The 19,621-nt window shown below is 36.0% G+C and overlaps 1 protein-coding gene across 2 annotated transcripts in view; it reads left to right on the top strand.

Annotated features, from left to right (window-relative positions):
• LOC113233833 (unconventional myosin-XV) overlaps window positions 1-19,621 on the top strand; it is a 164,701-nt gene that overhangs the window by 139,766 nt on the left and 5,314 nt on the right. For both annotated transcript variants that reach the window (XM_026469051.1, XM_026469050.1), the window contains 7 exons: window positions 2,611-2,921; window positions 14,306-14,564; window positions 15,043-15,197; window positions 15,964-16,102; window positions 17,811-17,939; window positions 18,759-18,983; window positions 19,261-19,539. In XM_026469051.1, coding sequence (XP_026324836.1) covers window positions 2,611-2,921; window positions 14,306-14,564; window positions 15,043-15,197; window positions 15,964-16,102; window positions 17,811-17,939; window positions 18,759-18,983; window positions 19,261-19,539 — 1,497 coding nt within the window. The remainder of the gene's footprint in view (window positions 1-2,610; window positions 2,922-14,305; window positions 14,565-15,042; window positions 15,198-15,963; window positions 16,103-17,810; window positions 17,940-18,758; window positions 18,984-19,260; window positions 19,540-19,621) is intronic.

Genomic DNA, 19,621 nt, shown 5'->3' with positions numbered 1-19,621 from the left:
CCAATGAACACAACGCCATCTTTATATCTTGGTCAATTTCTTTTGTTGTTGTAAACAGTCGTATCTATTTACTAATGTTATAGGTATATACCCGAATTTTGTGAAAAAAAATAAACAAAAAACGAAATAAAAACTGAACAAATCCAAAAATTAAGTTGGCGTAATGTTCATTGGAGATATTATCGATTTATTTATAATATATTTTAGAGCGGTGGTCGCCTCCCGCTGGGGAAGTTCAATGTAACCCCGTGCTCAACAATGTGACGTATAATTGAATGGTAATTGGTGAAAATAACAAAACCCCGACTACAGAAATTTCGCCTCATGAAGTCGTATTACAATAATCGCGACGTCATGAATCCTAGCCTAGCCTTTTGACCACCACTGACAAAAACTAGTTTTATTTCTTAGGCGCCAAGTCTAGTGATGTGCCACGTTTAGAATTTTACCCTTATATTAATTCAATTTGTCCTAAGTTAAAGAAAAACATAACTGAACATAAAATGTGACTATGAATTCATATTTAACCAGAATATACAAATAACACATGGTTTCATGGACGCTTTAAAGCGTCTATGGCGGTCAAAAGTATAAAATTACCTCGTGCCTAAGGATATTTCGTACCATTGGTTGTGATCATACGTCAAAAGTGCTTTTATCACATGAAATTCATACAAATAATACCAACTTCATGAAACAAATTATGAATATGTGAAATTTTATGGCTCTCGTATTTAAAAGATATAATATGTAGAATGGAAATTTTTCTATATTTTCTTTCCTCTTATCTTTAAACTTCTCTCCTGAAAATTTGTTATTTTGCAGATGTGACCTTATTACACCAAGTGTACGATTTAATTAGTTGAAGCGTTTACGCTATAATATGTACCTACTGCTCGTATTATTTATACGTGAATAGCCATAAAGTACTCTTTTTCAGCTTTGTCGTAGCTGGACGTAGTGGATCGTAATGTCTTCCAAGGTTCGTGGTTGTATGCAAATAAAACCCTTTGCTTTTATTTCCACTTGTCTATTAACTCTCAATCTATGAGACGTTTTTTTATCTGAATACTATGTGCCACATATCATTATATAGTGGTGTGATACGATATATGGTTGACTGATGAGTTACGAGCTTGCATCTCATTGCAACGCCTACCGTGCAATGCTTGTATGACAGTGATTAATTGTTTTACTATTTTGAACTTTATTTCGTTATAATAGAGCAATTAATGCACTGCATATATTTATATGTATATAGGGTCAATTCTGAAACCGCTATTCTTGCATCTCACGCAAATTCTGTGTGAAATGGTACATGATCACTATTTTGTTATCAAAATAGAAAAGTACAAGTAAGTAAAGGCACAAAATAAAGGCCGTAATTTATTCTGCGATACGCACACGAAGCACTTTGCTTCGTTTTTAATTATGCGTATAACAAAGTTATGAAATACACTGCCTATAGCTGTTTTTTCCAAAAGATACAATTTAGGGCTCATTCAAGATTAAAATGAATAGGCATTTACTAAAACAAAGATTTGCAATAAGCACATAAAAAAATTCGTAAGGTCCGTTGGTTCGTTCCGTGGCTTAGTTGGCATAGCGTTTGGCACGGTTTTCTACAAGAGGTTGGTTCGAATCCGGCCCGATCGAAGGAAGTTTTCTGAGTGTGCGATCTTTGTATTAATAATTATATTATAGTAGCAGTAGAGCTCCTTGTGCAAGAGTTCGTCCAGTGTAGTACTGACCTTACCTATTTCTGCTGCCAAGCTGTAATGTCAGCATTACTTTGCTCCGGTTTTGAAGGGTAAGGGTGCTGGTGAAATTACAGGCACATGGGACTTGTCAACTTATGTCTCAGGGTAATCGGCGCAATGGTAGTGCGCCTCAGATCTTTACAATGTAAAGCTCTGAGTGGCACTGCAACTGTTATGAACAGGCGTGTCGCTTACTACCAGGCTCACTTGGTATTATAAAAAAAATATCAAACTTTAGCATTAACGGATATTGCTCCATTGCTGTGAATGCGATATTCAAACAAGTGTATTTATTGATTGATCGGCTGTTGACTGTACTTTTGTCTTACACTGTTCAACCTTATTTACTTTATGAAATTAAAGAATTTATTTCAGACGGTAGGTATAATTACATACTTGCAACGAGGATGGACATCCAATACTTAAGAATTGGGCTGGCCATCCTAACTACTACCACCTTAAGAAGACTGTTGGTGCTGCCTCTCACTTTGGCCAAGAGGGATGCCACTAATTTGCGAACGACAGCCTGGAAACTATCAATCCTAGCCTTCGCGAACATACCTGAGGCACTACAGTGTCGAGGCAGCCCCAGCAGTCCCCTGTTGTTGAATTGAACACGCAAGGCACTGTAGGCTTTTTTAGTGTAATTGCTCCACAGGTTTATACAGTCTGCAACAGTATTTAGTTTATACAGGTTGCGTAGGTACCTGCTTAATCTTTGAAAAGGCATTGAGTAAATATATTGATCCTAATAGATTCCTCACTATAGAACACATGTATAAGTTAGACATTGATATTTAAGACGGGTTGTATAAAAAACTCAACTAATTTAAACGTTAAATTGTTTCAGGTACAACCGAAGCCAACGACAAATGGAGTCGCTAAGGAGCGCGTATCCGAACGTGAGACGAGAGAAAATAGAGAATCTAGAGAGTCCCGAGACTCCAGAGAGATGCGTGAAATACGAGAATCGAGAGATGAAGAGCACATGGAGAGAAGAGCCCAGGCTTCTTCGCCAATACCAAGGGAACGCGAGAGAGAACGAGACAGAGATAGGGAGATAAGGGAAGACAGAAGAGACCGAGACCAGTCGACACCGCAACACGACGGGAGACATCCGTTGCTGCAGTTCGCCGTTGACCACTTCAGACAGAGCCCGGAGTGAGTATTACATCTATTTTAGTAAAAAAATATTGTTTGTTAAATTGTACCAGCGCTGCCATCTACTGACGATAAGAAACATTTATTCACACGTGGCGCCACTTTTATCTCTCAACATTTATCATACGCCTTTGTATTCATCTGGAAAGAACCATGTTTCTTGTTTCCTCTTTTTATTATTCACAAAGCACCTCAATTACTCTTATAGGTATGAATAGAGACGCAACTACATTTTCTGTAGTGTAGGTTCATGGGTTACCTTTTGATTGGTATGATATATTACCCGACGTACAAAGTGGCGAGGGAAATTGATTGCCCTTCTCGAAGCAGGTGCCGTATAGTTTTCACTTTCGATAGTGGCGATTGTGATGACACCCTGACCCGGCTATTACAATACGCCACACGTTGCTTTTCTGACGTTTTTTGTTTTTCCTTTGTTTCATAGTGTAACAATAAAAACAGAGCAAAAGAGTGTTCTCATTGTATAAATTACAAGTACTCTTATTTTCACCAAGATGGACAACAATATGTTATAATTAGTAATACAAAGATCGAACACCTAAAAAAAATTCCTTCGATCCGGCCGGATTCGAACCGACGTCAACTAAGCCACGGAACGAACCAGCGGACCTCACGAATTCTTCTATGTGCTTGTTATCGTATCTTTATTTCGTCGGATCGAAGAATTTTTTTCTAAGTGTTCGATCTTTCTATTAATAATTATAACAAGATAGTGGAGTAATTTCACAAAAAAACTAATTGAAAGTCAATTCATTAAAAAAATTTAAACAAAATTGTTGTATAGATTGGTCGATGACGAAATTAGACAGTAATTAAATCCCATGCCATTTTAGGCCTATTGACGCAAAATTGACCTGATACTTAGAGACCCATTTTTAAAGACATATTTATGCGTAAATTCTGTAATGATTCCAGCGCAACAGAGTCAGTCACTGAGTACTCCAACAAAATAATATCTTCTCTTATCTATTATTGTACAATCTCAAATTCAAACTCATCTGCCACAAATTACATAATAATTCTGTGAATCCATCCTCGTAACGTATAATTCCCCAAATATCGAAACGACCGCGTCATCCGAGAAAATTACGTCTACCCGCTGAATGATTACCTACCGAAAATACAAGTCACTGGTTAAATGTAGAGATAAATACGTCATTACAGGTAAAGGTAAAAAGTTCAATGCATAAATAATTTATAAAACACTGGTTGCTATAAGCAACTGTTATGTCATCCATTGTCAAAGATGTTCACATGGATAAGTTTTAGTGCCTTATGAAACCTTTTGAGTTGTGGCGTGTAGTAAAAAGAAGCGCTAAGTGATAAAGATATCAACAGGGAAATGAGGCTTTTTGCACCGTCTGTTGATAAAATTATTCATATTCATTGTTGTACATCAAATGAAAATTGTTTATTGCTTTTTTGACTGGATTGTATCTAAGTAAATAACGTAAAGAATCGCAGACAATAGATAGGGACATGGAAAAAGTATCGATACTTTTTAATATCGAGTACTTTTCCCTTTGATATCGATAGTTTTGTACTCGATACTTTTCAGGTATTAGTACTTTTTAGCAAGTATCGTATCGTTTTGACTAATTACTTAGGGCACCTCGTATCATAACGCAAGCCACCTTTCGACTTTTTTTAAATGGCATCCTTCATCACAAATGACTTCGCTGTATAGTGTATCGCACGTATACGTGAAGCAAACAAACGTTGTATCATTGAGTTATCCCTGAACTTACTAAGGCAGTGTGGCCGCTACACCAGCTTTACAAGACCGCGTTTTTTAAAATTTCCAACTTTAAAAAGAAACGTGTTAATTTTCCGAATGGACTAAAATGAGAATAAAACCTGCGATTCTCGAGGTATTGCAATGAAATTTGATACATACTCATTATTTTTCATGCTTTATAATTATACCGCTGAATGTAATAAACATAATTACATAAAATAATATAATTTATGAAAGAAAAAAAAATTACCACTTTTCTGGCCTACGATAGAAAACGCCTCCAATTTCGCGAACTCAATTTTTTGTGATTTGCGTTACAATTTAAATTAACAAGTTTACAATAACGTAATTTACCTACCACTTTTATGTATTGTGTATAATTTCAATTTGCGCTCCTTAAACTAACTTAAAAAAGGTTGTTAATATAATGGACCAAGAATTGACATATAAAAAAACAGGAGAATATTAAACTAAAGCTAATGTAACTAAAACCGAATTTATGTAATACCTGCTTTCAACTACTATCAGTAAATAAATAATTAAGTAATTTATTAAAATGTAAAAACTAAATAATAAATCACAGTGTCCTCATTCTATCAGGCTCTAATTATTTCCAATGATTACAATTAATTACAAACTACAATTACATGACAGCAGAGCGCTTGAACTTTAATTAAAACTAATAATTGCTTACGTTAAATAATTTGTAGTTCAGTTATATTTCACACAGACAATGGAGTTGCGCGGGCGCTTCTTTAGCATTCAATACGGCAGCGCCTGTCAGTGGAATACCATTCCACGCACTTTTTGTGTTTTTGCTAATGGATTTTGTAGGGTTGGCGCTTAAACTTTCTTTATAATAATAGGATTTTTGGATTCATTATATTAATGCATTGGACTTATTTGTGTAGTATTTTTCATTTAATAACTATTTTTTAATAATGGCTCTCTTTAATGTCGTTGTAATATATGTATATATATTTCTAAGTTTTAATTACACGCTTAAAACTTGGAAATATCTTGAATACCTAACTTATAACTTGTTTTATTGACTTAGTACTCGCCACAAAAATTTATATTAATAAAAAACTAGCGAAAAATCGTTATTTTTAGCTCTATTTGTTTAAAACGGAACAAACCTTTATCCATAAATTCACTACTCAATACTGTATTGTTTTAAAAAAATATAAAATACATTATTCAATGAGTTTTTCTAATAATTTTGCTTTCTCTGTACACATGCCAGTCGCCAATTTCACATGTAATGTCACTTCGTTCGCAATCGTTACAAATAATGAGGTCAGTATATTTGCTTTTTGATCATTTTTCATTGTATTACGGCCTGCTTACCACGGCACAATAATGGTTACTTTTCATTTGTTTGTTTGTTGTTGTACCAGGTGCCTTCGTCCGCGACATTCGATACTTTTTATTTGTATACATGCTGAACATTTTTCACATTCATCATTTCAGTGCAGTGTCACATTTATGTACGTGGCCTCGAATACTTCGATTGTGGATTCAGTTTGCAAGTATATATTTTCCAAGTTTAGTTTTAGCTCTTTCTCGCGTCGCTACGTCGATACACGAGGTTTTAGGATGTTTGCATACGTGTAAGTGATTGGAATGTACGTTGCATGACTACATCGTGCAGAAATAGCAACATTCATAGAACACTTATAGCTCGTTCAAGAGTTTCAAGACACGCATCAATAAATTTAAGAAAAAAATCATCCTTTCTGCTTCACAAAGCTCGCTAACAGCTCATGTAACAAAATGACGTAGCTTTCATTGTAAGCGTGCTCTCGTGATTTCTCTGATTTCTCACATGGGCCGGCCATCTCGACCCAGATCACAGGAATTGTAGCGATTTTTCGTAACTGCATTAGGCAATTGGCGCGAACAGCCAAAACAATGCGTCGTAAAGAGGAGCAGCCCTACATAGTGTGTAGCAGTTAGTTGAGAGGAACGGTGGCGCGGAACGGCGGTCCCAGTGGGACCGCGACCTTTCGCGATGCGGTGCTCAGCGGTGGCGAGGCTCAAACATAGGATGCAAGTATCTTTACAAGCTATATCTGTTAACACCTCGATTTGCAAGTTCTACATTTCAAAATAACCACAAACGTCAAAAACGATACATTTTGTGGTATTTGTCATTGTGCATAAACATATCTATAATGGATTTATTTTGTTAATAAGTTACTACGCAAAAGTGAAATGGCTTTTTTTTAAATGTGTCTTGTGCTAGTGTTTTATGTGTTTCGAAATTGTAATATATTCCGCAATTTCTGGTTTTACCTAAACAACCTACCTGTTTTAGAAAAGTGGTATTATACAATGATGCGTTGGCTTTTTAAATATATTTTGGTGCATTACGACTATTCGCGACGAAAAGTTGATCAGAAAAAGGGATGTATTTACACATGCAGAAAATTGAAATTTATAACATTGTGCGTAGAGCAGAATTGAGTTCAGTGAAAACTACACGACAAGAAAATGTTATTGAATTCTGCATAATCGACAAGAAATATTTTGTAATCTTACTTTATATGACTTTTTAGAAAAAATCTCTACATTTTTCATGATTTCTATTATTGTTCTGTATTTGTTTAAACTTTCATTTATGATTTTATGTAAATTAACATTACAAATCGTTTGTCTCCTGCCTAATTAATTGACATTATTGCAAATATTTCAGAGGGAACGATTTTCGGTTTAGCATGAAATGCCAGAACGTTTAATCGAAATCAAAACACGGTTAAGTATTTTTTTTTCTCAAACTGAACGTTCTGATATTATGTGGCCAGTGGTTCATATGAACATCATAATAATGCAACCTTTTTTTAAAACATAAGCCGTAGGTCATGTTAATTAAAAAGTCTTTTTCTTATATAGAGCCATATAGATTTTTATAGGGACTTACGACGATTAGTGACACATCGCTTTCGAAAGAAGAGTAAAGTCGTAGATCTTTGAGTTTTTAATTTTGCGCGTAATAACTAATCTCATAGGCTCACGGCTGACTATACGGCCTGTGAAAAGCCCGAAACCTTATTTTGTTTGATAAAACAAATATAGGCGATTTGGATCGAAAAAAATAGTTCTATTTCATCTACGTTTTACTAAGGCTGAAATTTGTAAAACGAACTTTGACTTCGACGAAGCAAAGATAGTGAACTGAGCAAGTTTTTCGTATTTACGAATCAAATTTCGCCTAAGAAATTAAATTAAACTTTGAGTTTATTTCGTAATTTTTTGCCTAAAATAAGGCAAAATTGTCGGATATTATTTGTCAAATACAAGTGTCAAACTTAGTGAGGATTTTGACTTTATTAATAACCTCTAAATATATTTCTGGATATTTTTAACCTCTAAAATAATTTAATAAAAAAAAAGGATTTCAAATCTATAATGTAATCAAACACGCTGTACAAAACATAGATGTAATATGATCAACAAAGACAAAGCGAGAGGTTACAAAATCGTTAATAGTAATCGTTTAAAAATGCTAAATAAATCGTAAATCCATAATGAAACGAATACTTTCGCCAATCGCGATCGCGGGCAGTCGGTGATCGACCGTCGACATGTCGACTCACTCTGCAGGCCACGCCTCCGTCAGGGAGGTTGAATACGGCGAAGACCAGGCCCACATGTCGGTGTCAGCTGATAGTCTTCAGTCCAGCGACGACGATGATGCGGAAAATGTGATTCTGTGAGCGTCTTTTGTTTTGTGGCATTGATCTATCATAGGAGTGAGAGAGTGAATGTGGTGTTTTGCTTTTTAGCGTGTAAAAGTGTTTTGTTATTGTTGTCGTTTTTCACATAACGAGTTCCAATAATGAGTGAGTCAAAACACAATTATTCCTCCGAGCACATAATTAATTTCATGAATCCCGTCAGCGTTCCAATAACATAAAAAAAATTGCACATTTAATACCAATTCCAAATACTTATATTTATCTTTTTGTTATTTATGAAATAATAATATCTACTTACTGATTTTTTCTGCCAATTGGATCTTAGTATCAAAAAAATATAACCGTTCGCCTGCTACATGAACCTATTAACAAACAACATGTCGTTTAAAACAACATATTAGCAAAAGTAAAAGAAACAAAGTTCCGGTGTTTCGCGAGTACCAACTCTAGCAACCAACAACAATTAGTCACGCTGCGTACGCAAACGTAACATAAACACTAATGCGTATGTTTTAGTACCTATTTCGTCCACATAAAGTTGTAATACGCGTGGCTGCAAATTTCGTAGTTACAATACATAATGAAAAGCCAAGGCACATTTGCATTTTAGCATTTCCGGTAACGTGATTACCACGGATGTTGTCGGTTTATTGAAAAAAGCGCATTCCAATCGAGTAGATTTTTAGCGTGTTTGGTGATGTATTCACATGATTAACTGCATTATTTAGAAGTGTTGCTGCAATCATTGTGCGCGATAAGCTCTGAAAATTTTTTTTTTTTAAATCTTCATTTAATTTTAGGACTTTTGTTCGAGAGAACATGTCAGCCCTATCATAACCTTATTCTAATTGTCATGCAATTTACAGTAAAACTTATTTTTTATATTATTATTACATTAGAAGAATTGAATTTAGAATGAAATTAGAAGAGTACACAACATTTTTGTATATTTTGACCCTTGTCAAAATATACAAAAATGTTGTGTACTTGACCCTTGTCAAAATATACAACAAAAGTCCTAAAATTAAACTAACTAACTAGGGATTCTATCTGAACCCTTGTTCAGATAGAATCCCTAGGAAGAAGTTGACGTTGGAGCGGTTCAATTGTAGCAGAAACATCAGTAGTTGTCGCTGGCTTTCGTTCTTGGTACATGGCGAGGCGTGGTAATTGTTGTTAGTAAAGCCGGAGCAAAATAAAAAACACTTACCTTAAGAAATAATGGCGCCTTGGCGACACGTAAACCCTACTTATTAACACACAAGGTACTAGTACATTTCATTTCACTGGTTAACTAACTTATTCTCCACTTAAAATTTAGCCCAAAATGTAGTATTTGCATTCGCAATTATTACGTATTAAAGTGAAAAATTTTAGGCAAGACGGTGAAAATCGATTTATACGGACGCCTCGCCACTGATGGCTACGACTTTCATTTTTGCACAGTAAGCATTAATTTATGTTGTCTACGGACTGATAACAATAGGTTTCCATAAATCACGCTAATTTAATTTACAACGATATTTACGCGGATTTGATATGGCGACTACATTACCGAAATGGAGACTCATAATCAAATGCTAGTTACGCGTAATTCCCGACGATAAGGTGAAAATGGCATTGATCTGTGTCTACGTTACTGTTTCAAGCACCGTTTGTATTAATTACTTGTCAAACTTTTAACAGTTTTGTTTTTACTATCAATCATATAAAGTGACGGAATATCAAGTCACAATCAAATGCTACGTACGCGTAATTGCGCTGTCCCCGACGATATCGCAAAGCCCATCCATTCTCTTTAATTTCACTAGCACCCTTGTCCTTCGAATTCGGAACGCAATAATACTCACGTTACTTCTCGGCGGCAAATGTATTGGTATTTCCGGAATATCTAATTAAGCTATTTCTTTTTTGACCCCAAAATAAAGACCACAAACTGGCGTATAAAACATATTACAACATGAGTTACGTAAGACAAATATCTTTAAACACATTGTTCATTCTCACGGTTACGTCATTGACATTATATTTACACAAATAAATAAGGATATACATTAATTAAACGCGAAAGTTGACGTTAGTTAATCAAGTCGTAAGTAAATACTAGGATGTTTATTATCTTAGCCTTTATTTCATTGAACTACAGAGTTTTTGACGATTCCGGTGACCACATTATTAATACCATGAGCGGTCGATGTGGGAGTGGACGAACGTTTTTGTACGGGTATTGAACATCAAAGACTTAAATATGAAATGATAAAAAGTTTTTATCTTTTTTGTTTATGTAGTATGGTTACGGCTTACTTAGCATTTTTTTACTAATTCATAATTCACCAACGTGCCTAATTCTTTTTTTGTCACCGCATGACATAAGTACCCTTTTTTTTTAATTTTTTTTGTATCGATTATTGCAAGTTTTACAAATAAAAAAATTAACACAGGGAGAAAAAAATTAAATGAAATGAAACTACATAACGTACAATAATTATTTAGAAAAACATGATAAAATAAACAAATAATAAAAGTTAAAACAATTAAAACCCGCTCACAAAACAAAAACTAACATATAGAACAAAAAAAAAAGACTAAGCCATCATATATGTATTTTACTGCACAATTTCAAGTGTTTGAGAAGTTCCGTACATTTGTAGGAAATTAACAATTTTTTTAAATATCAATCTTTACATTGCGCTTTAAATAAATAATTGTGATGCAATGATATAAACAAGAGAAATCAGTTTTTCATGTCCGTAGTAAAGAACTGTTTTAGCAAGCACACCGAAGATAATTGCTTTGTTCATGTTTTCGTTCAGTAAAATGATCTATCTCTTCATGTGCCCAGCGCAATGTGTACCAAAGCTGTACCAAAGTTAAATGTCATATTATTTGATTAATGGGCTTAGGGTCTGTTGTAGAGAATTCAAATACAGATGATACTCACGATTACAAACATTTCTATGTTTTACATTATTAACGTATATCCGGTTTGAACTGGCAAAACGGTCCACAGGGTCATTGATTTATGTATTTTTTGATAATAGGAATAATTTATTTTGAACGTGGTTACGTTATTTCTAGAAACTACGATCCTGTTTTAAACTAATAGATGCCTATGTAACGTTCTTAACATATTGGTATTGATTTACAAAAAAATACGTTCTGTAATGATTAGTTCACTTGGCGCGAATTACGGATTGATTGCAGTCTTGAGTAACCTAACCGCCAATTTTAGTTTTTTTTTAAGTAATCAGTTCCTTACTTTCTTTTTATTTAATTATATACTTAAGTAGAGATATAATTTAAAAAGAAATAGAAAACATCCGCAGACTTGTGAATATTTTATTTAGTAGCATTAAAACATTATAATGACTTGTACAAACGTCTATCAATCTATGCAAATCTTTCATTTGTACAGCTTCCTTAATTAAAGCAAATATTAGCATATTTTATGGCATAAATAACTGGTTGATAAGGCAATGTGCAACAGCAAAAATGACTGGCAAGAATTATTTGACAGCTTAAAAAACCCAGTGTCTTTTGGAGTACCTAATCAATAAGTGTGCGTTCATTAAATTTCATATTGATAAGTAATTACTTTCCAATTTCCATAACACACGTACTTTAGCTGTGTAAAAGCTGCAGTACGTTGTCTAATATTTGTATTTTTACCTTGAATAGCTCCAAATTGTTTATTGGGTGAAGCCCTTGTTTTTGCGTTGTATGAAAGGTTTTTATTGATGGATACTATATTCATTAGCGAATTAGTGCATTAAATGGCGCTTTATATTCACGATAAGTTTTGTAATATGAAATTAATTTGCAAACAAAGCCAACAGGGTAGGTAGGTACTTGCAAAACTGAGCTACAACGCAAACACTCCTTGTGTTCAGTGAGCAAATATTGGCTTGTCAGTAAATCTAACCATGATTGTTTAAACCACCCTTGGTGGCTCTTCTCATAAATAATAAGGTTCTTTTAAGAATTTTGTGAACTCCAACATTCAGGTTTCTTCACATCTCACATCAAATACCTATTTTTATTTCGTAAATTATCAAATTTCCTTGTGACAGAGTTCGTCTAGAGAAGTGCTGCCACCTTACCTATTTCTACCGCCAAGCCGTAATATGAGCATTATTGCGTTCTGGTTTTGAAGGATAAGAGTGCTGGTGAAATTACAGGCATGGGACTTATCAACATAAAACTCAGGACGCATTCAAATTAGCCGCTGTTAGACGCACTGCAGCATCGCTGCAGCCGCGCGGCGGTCGCACTGCAACTGCGCGGCGGCCGCGCGACTGTCGTGCTGAAGTGCGACCAAATTTTTAGTGACGTTTTATCTTTCGACTCAGTTACACGATGGATTCTGACGAAGAAACGTTACTTTTAGTTATTTTGTTAAAACTGAAGAAAAATAAAATTAAAAAGAATACCAGAACGTATTAGAATCCGTCCGTTACCTTCATTTTGTCAAAATAAACAAAATGAATACTACAAGGTTCGGTAATATAGTTAGGGGGTCAGAGTTCTTGGGGCACACACTTCACGCATAGGTATTAAAAAATGACTCACCGGCTATGTTTTTTGCATTTGTAGTTTTAATTTCAAAATTGTCAATAAATTTTAGATATAAATTTTTCCATGCTTTTTTTTCCAATCGATTAGAATAACTGGCGGACCTGATATCCCATATTGCAGGGTGTTGTTTTGCATTCTCTATAAATTCTTCAACTAGATTTTCGTTTATCGTAGTTAATTTGATAAATTAACATGTGACTGCAACCGAGCGTGACTGCAGCGCGACTGTCGCGCGGCCGCCGCGCGGTTGCAGCGCTTCTAGACATTATATGAAAAGTGACAATCGCGCGGCTGTCGAGCGGCCGCCGCGCGGCTAACAGCGGCTAATTTGAACGCGCCCTCAGAGTGAAAAGCGAAATGGCGGTGCCCCTGAGATCTTTACAATATAAAACTCAGAGTGGCATTGCAACTGCTATGGACAGGCGTGTCGCCTACCATCAGGCGCACTTGTTCCTCCCGTTACGTATTACCAATATATTTGTAACGTTGAAATCGCAGTTCTCTAAGTGGAGCGGACTATTTGTTTTTTTTTTGTGTTATTATTGTTTTTAACATCGATTGGTAATTGAACAAGTATTTTACAGTACTGACATTCAGGAAGAGTGTTGTTTTAAATCGAAATTGTGACGTGAATAACGTTAATAATTGAAGTTCAATCATACCTTATTTCTTTCTGATGCCTACACCGGTTTAGTCGATACGTTTTGGATCACTCTGTGCAACCTAACAAAAAAATTAGAACTAATGAGTTTAAAAAAAGATTTATCAAGTATTAAAAACAATAGAATGTCAATTTTACAACAAATGTCTAATATTGTAGAATGTCATAAATCATTAAGGTAATTAAAATAAATAACTTTGAATTCTGTAAACTTAAAACTTAAATTACGTAGGATTATTGCAATTTCTAATTTCACTCGAAAGTTTATGTAGATCTTGGAAGCCATTACAACTACATTCTCTCCAAACAGTATATGTATATGGTCTACTTTGCAGTTGTATATAACGGCGTATCCAGAGTACAGTGTTATACCAATATCATACGACTATTTTTAAAATAGACTGCGTCAAAATATACCTCACTTAGGCCTAATCTGTGTCAACGACGTTATTAATAAATATCACTGCTATATAGCACTACAGTGCACGTCAACGTACGATCATTTGAGAGCCATAGTTTCCACTTATCTTACTCGAGATCGCTCTTAACACCTAATTAATCCAATGTAGACCCTCGGTCACTTGAGATGATATCATTGAAGACGCTGATGGTATAGTCTATGATATCTTAGTCGATACTCACTTAAAACCGGACCTAGGAATTTTTATGTTTTTTTTTTAAATTACAGATTAGAAATTCTAAAAGCAGATTCATCTCTCAAGAGCAAGGCTAAACGCAATGAATGGACATGGAAAGCACAGACGGACGTAGTAAAATGGCAGGCGACAGCGTTGCGCGCGCCACTGTTGCGCTTACCACCTGCGCTTGCGCCGCCTGCATTGGAGTGCTTCACCTGCATACGCGCGTACTGCGGCGACCTCTCGCCGCAGGAACGATCCATGCACCAAGATCTTACTGAAGTTAAATGCGTTTACACTGTACTTATGGTGAGTTAGATCTTTCTTTAATCATACGTATTTTTAGAGTAAATGTACAGCTTCGGCACGTTTCGTTTGGGAAAATTTCGCATCAAATCGATATTTTTAATGAGAATTTACATGTTAATAGCAGTAGAACTCTTTGTGAAAGATCTCGTCCAGGGAAGTTAGACTGCCACATTACCTATTTCTACCGCCAAGCAGTAATGGTCACGAAGTAAATTCCGGTTGCGAAGGGTAAGGGTGCTGATTAAATTACAGGCACATGGGACTTGTCAACTTATGTCTCAGGGTGACGGGCGCAGTGGCTCAGATCTTTGAGATTTAAAACTCTTAAGTGACACTGCAACTGCTGCAAAGGGGCACGACTTGTTCGTCCCGTCACTTGGTATTAAAAATATAAAAAAAAACATTCATCTAGACGTTTTCTTAAAGCTATTGACATTGGCTATTGACAGCTACCTATATAGCCATGTTTACATTGCAGCATTGCCACTCAGTTCCGGAGCTGCGTGATGAAGTATACTGCCAGCTGATGAAGCAAACGACGTCGAACCGGTCACCAGCGCCCGACTCGTGTCAACGCGCATGGCGGCTCATGTCTATCCTCGCCGCCTACTTCAGCTGCTCCAACACGCTCAGGTACTTACCACCTAAAGTTCGATTATAGGCGGAGCATCAATAAAACTAAATAAAAATATCCTTAGAGAGAAACCAAATCTTTCGTCGTCATATAAATCCTTGCAAAATAAAAATAATATTACACAAATTAAACATAAATTTAATAAACAAAGTTAATTATCGTTGCCAATTTAATGTCAATAAAAAAAACGACCTCAAAAGTACGTGGAATTACGTCTATTTGCTAAGTTTTATGGAAATATAGTTCGCCACTATACAGGACTTGACACCGGAGATAATAAAAATCGGTTCTCACTACTCAAAGTATATTGAGAGAAAAACGCCTTGAATTGGAGATATAGCACAATCAACCATTAAAGTAATTGCTCCTAAATTAAAGTTAGGCGCTTATTTTAAAAATGAATCTTCATGCGTGAGCAGCCACCCTTCGAGGTGGATGATTTTGTTCAAAATGAAATGGGACCACTATGGAAGTGGGGGTATTTCCATAGTGGTCCCAACAAAAACAATGTGGTTGCAACAAAAAAAGAATCATGAAAATCGGTTCACAAATACCGGAATTATCGCGTAACATACATACATAAAAAACATACAGTCGAATTGAGAACCTCCTCCTTTTTTGAAGTCGGTTTAAAAAAAATCATAAAACCTTATCAAAATAAAGTATAATATGCACGAAATTCGAAACAATACACAATTTTAGTGTCATACGAGTATTTCTCATTTTCATATTTGTTAATAAGACTAAATATATTTTATGTTGCAGGCCATTCCTCGTGGAATACCTCTCTGCAGCGGCGGCGGACAGGCGGCGGCCGTGTCAGGGCACCGCGGCCGTGTGTCTCGCGAACCTCAGAAAGACGCTGCGGTGCGGCGGCCGGAAGAACGTCCCCAGCGTCGAAGAGGTACGTGTTCAATGTTTGATTCATTGCCAAAGCTTTTAACAATAATTGGACGAATAATAAAATTAGTTCGCCGTTTTCCAATGTCAGATAAGGAACAATAAAATTAAAAAAAAAACACCGTAGAACGGTGTGAATTAGAATTTTGTATGTCTCGAAAATAGGCTGTGCAAATTAAAATTTTGAACATAATTTAAAAAACATCGAGTTGCGCACGCAGTCGAAATTCACTAAAACCGTTGGCGCGAATCATTATTTTTCTGTCATTCGTATTTTCTTCGCGGCATTTTCTTGTAATTTAAAACATTTACCATGAAAGTTGCTAAAAAGACGGAAAAACCTAAGTTCATCTCAAAAGATTTAGGCGATTTCATAAACGAATCGCAGTTTTTGAAAAATTCGCCTCAAAATAAAAAAACTCAAAAACGGCAGCCGAAATCTGACAATACCGACGAAGAAGACCTTTCAAAGCTTATTGGAGAATATCAGCAAGCCAAGAAGAAGAAACTTGATAAAACCAGTGATAAACATAAAGAATCGAGGCAGAAATTACTGGAAGCTATGGAGCGGCAAACGGAAGCTAGGTAAGTATTTTTTATGTGGGCAAACATATATCTATACAAATAGGTACATTAATTGTTTTCAAATGCATAAACTTTTATTTTTTTTTGTTTGAATGTTAGGTTTTTAACATTTTAATTAATTAATTTTATTCGCAAAATTTTAAATAATAACTTCTTTATATAGGAAACGTGGCACAGACAACCTTCTGTCCAGCCTATCCGAATTAATTCAACAGCAAGAGGCCGATTACAATATACTAGCTGAGAACGAGAAGAAATTGGAACATCTGGTTGGGGCGTTTTTGAAATGCATCCAACAGTCGACAGCTGCAGCTAGAGACAATGCAAAGGCATTGAGGGACATTTTTGATGCTTTTAAGAAAGAGTTAGTTATATTCTGAATTTAATTGCATTGCATTTTTTTTACTACAATAGTAATATAAGCTCAAGTGACATAGAGTAATGGCAAAACCTTCAGAGAACAATAAATAATGTTGTATATTCCTAAACTGTTTTTATACTTTTCCAGCTCCGACGAAATGGAGTCAAAGCACAAAATCGAAACTGAGAAACTAGCCGACCAGCTGGAGGAAGACATGAACAAGCTTCAGCAAAAATTAGTCTCCGAGACTAAGCGCAAGCAGCTCGAGAATCTTCGTAAAACAATCTTTCATGCCATGCAAAATGATTTTTAATATGATTTTAATAAAGAATTGTAAAAAATAAGAAAGGCACATTGCACTTTAATATTGCTAATTAATGTATAAGTTTTTCTGTGAAATTGTTTTCCTATTACAAACAATATAAAGCGACTTCGTAATAATTTCTTTGTTTTATTGTATAACATATTACTGTGTATGTATCCAGATATGAGAACACCTATAACATCAGATCAATGCAATGCATTTGCAGTCACAACGAAACGGTCCATTATAACGTGGCCTCTGACAAATGCTCATGTATATAAAATAATATTCACAACATTTAATTATAAAACTTTTTTATGCATGAAAATAGCATCCAAACATGTACTTAATATCATTTAAAGCAATATTGTAGAATCTCATTTCATGCCATACTACTATCCTAACTTTTTAGGTTCCACAATTCCTCATAAAACTAACTTCTTGTTGTTGTGTGGTATGAAGGTCACGGCAGTGTCTGCGGGTCGGTCGGCGCGGCGGCAGCTATATCGGCTGCCAGGCGGCGCCGAGCGCGTCGTTAACACAAGATGCGCCACCGTCGTCAACGATATCGTTAGCGAGCTCTGCGAATTGGTATGTAGAGCTTCATATTCACCTAGCCAAGAGTCTAGATCATAGTTTCCCAAAGTGGTCGCTACAGTGGGCGCTGAAGAGTCCTAGGTAGGAGTCTCGGAAGCAGTTGATGCTATTCAAGGGGTTAAAAACCAGAATTATCTATATAAACTACACTACATATATATCTTTTTTTTTCTTTTCGTATTAAGTTAATATGAAAAATACGTGGTTTCAATTATTTTTTATGGTGGTGGGCGTTGAAATTTTTTTATCTTGCCTAAGTGGGTGGTGAGCCTAAAACTTTGGGAACCTATTGTCTTATAGCGACGCAATCTGATATGTGACAACCTGTGTGAGTTATGTGAAAAATTTGCATTTTACATACAAGCATATCTGCTCTTTTTTTCTGTTTCTGGGTCATCAAAATAAATCTTCACAAGCCAGTGCGCAAAAGAGAGAGTAAAAATGCTAAAACACACATAGACAGACACGATAAAACAAAGAGGTTCCTGGTTAAACCAGGGAACCCAAAGAATTAATATTGTATAGCTTATCGCATAAATTAGCTTTAATTTCATAAAGTTCTTAATATTCATCTTGGACAATAGAATTAAATAATTTTCCAGACATCAATCCATCAATTACCTAGTCTCAAAATAAGGAATTCCCTTTACCAAAGCAACGAAATTAAGTACGGAGTACAACCAGAAGACGCAATAATTGATCACAAAAAATTTCGTTTCTCAAGTTGGTTCTACTGGAAATTGAACCCAGGGCTAAGCATTCGTCATCGAAATTGTCTTGGCAACAGTACTAATGCACTCGTCATTTCCATAGATCGGTGTAACGAGCGAAGCAGAGCGCGCGGAGTTCTCCCTGTACTGCATCGTGGCGGGCGACGCGCTGACGATGCCGCTGGCGGGCGACGAATACGTGCTGGACGTGACCACGGAGCTGCAACGCGCACATCATCCCTTCTACCTCATATTCTGCCGCTCGGTGTGGCACCACCCGCTCCGGCCCGACGCGCCTCCTTTGTACACGGAGGTGCTGTTCAATCAGGTGAGACACATGACATAAATGTCGTACGTGCTTTAAAAAAATTAAATGATTGCATTTTTGGTAATGAGAATACAATTTTGAAATTTATTTACATTTTTTTTTTTGTAATATTTGTTTTTTTTCATTCTTTTCCAAAAATGTTTCTTTCGTATTGATTTTTGAATTTTTGCTTTAGGAGAAAAAATACTTCGACAGTTTATAATACCTATTTATAACTACTGATTTCATAATTAAACTTGAAAGATTACAAACATTCCCTTGTGTGTGCTACTACCAGGTCGCTCCAGACTACCTAGAAGGTCTCCTACTGGTCCTCCCCGGCGGAGCGGCCCCTCCGGCGCCGGCCCTGCGCGACGCGGCCCTGGTGGCGGCCCTTCTGCACCGCGCGGCCGGTCTGCCCGACGCCCCACATCCCAGGGACCTGAAATTCCTGCTGCCAAAACCACTACTGGCTTTGAGAGAGCCCCGCCCTAACAAGTGGGCCTCTTGGGTCGCACAGGAATGGCCCGCTGCTAGGACGTTAACACCCGCTGCTGCCAAATCTAAAGTATTGCAGGTTAGTATTCTAACTATAAATTTGTACATTACACTAATTACGAAGGCTGCGGCCGGAGGACTTAAAAAAAACCAAAAAGATT

Source organism: Hyposmocoma kahamanoa, unplaced genomic scaffold, assembly GCF_003589595.1.
Source record: "Hyposmocoma kahamanoa isolate Upper Pololo Valley unplaced genomic scaffold, ASM358959v1 80, whole genome shotgun sequence".
Lineage (NCBI taxonomy): Eukaryota > Metazoa > Arthropoda > Insecta > Lepidoptera > Cosmopterigidae > Hyposmocoma > Hyposmocoma kahamanoa.
The sequence above is the reverse complement of the archived record's forward strand: the minus strand, read 5'-3'. Positions and strand labels throughout refer to the sequence as shown.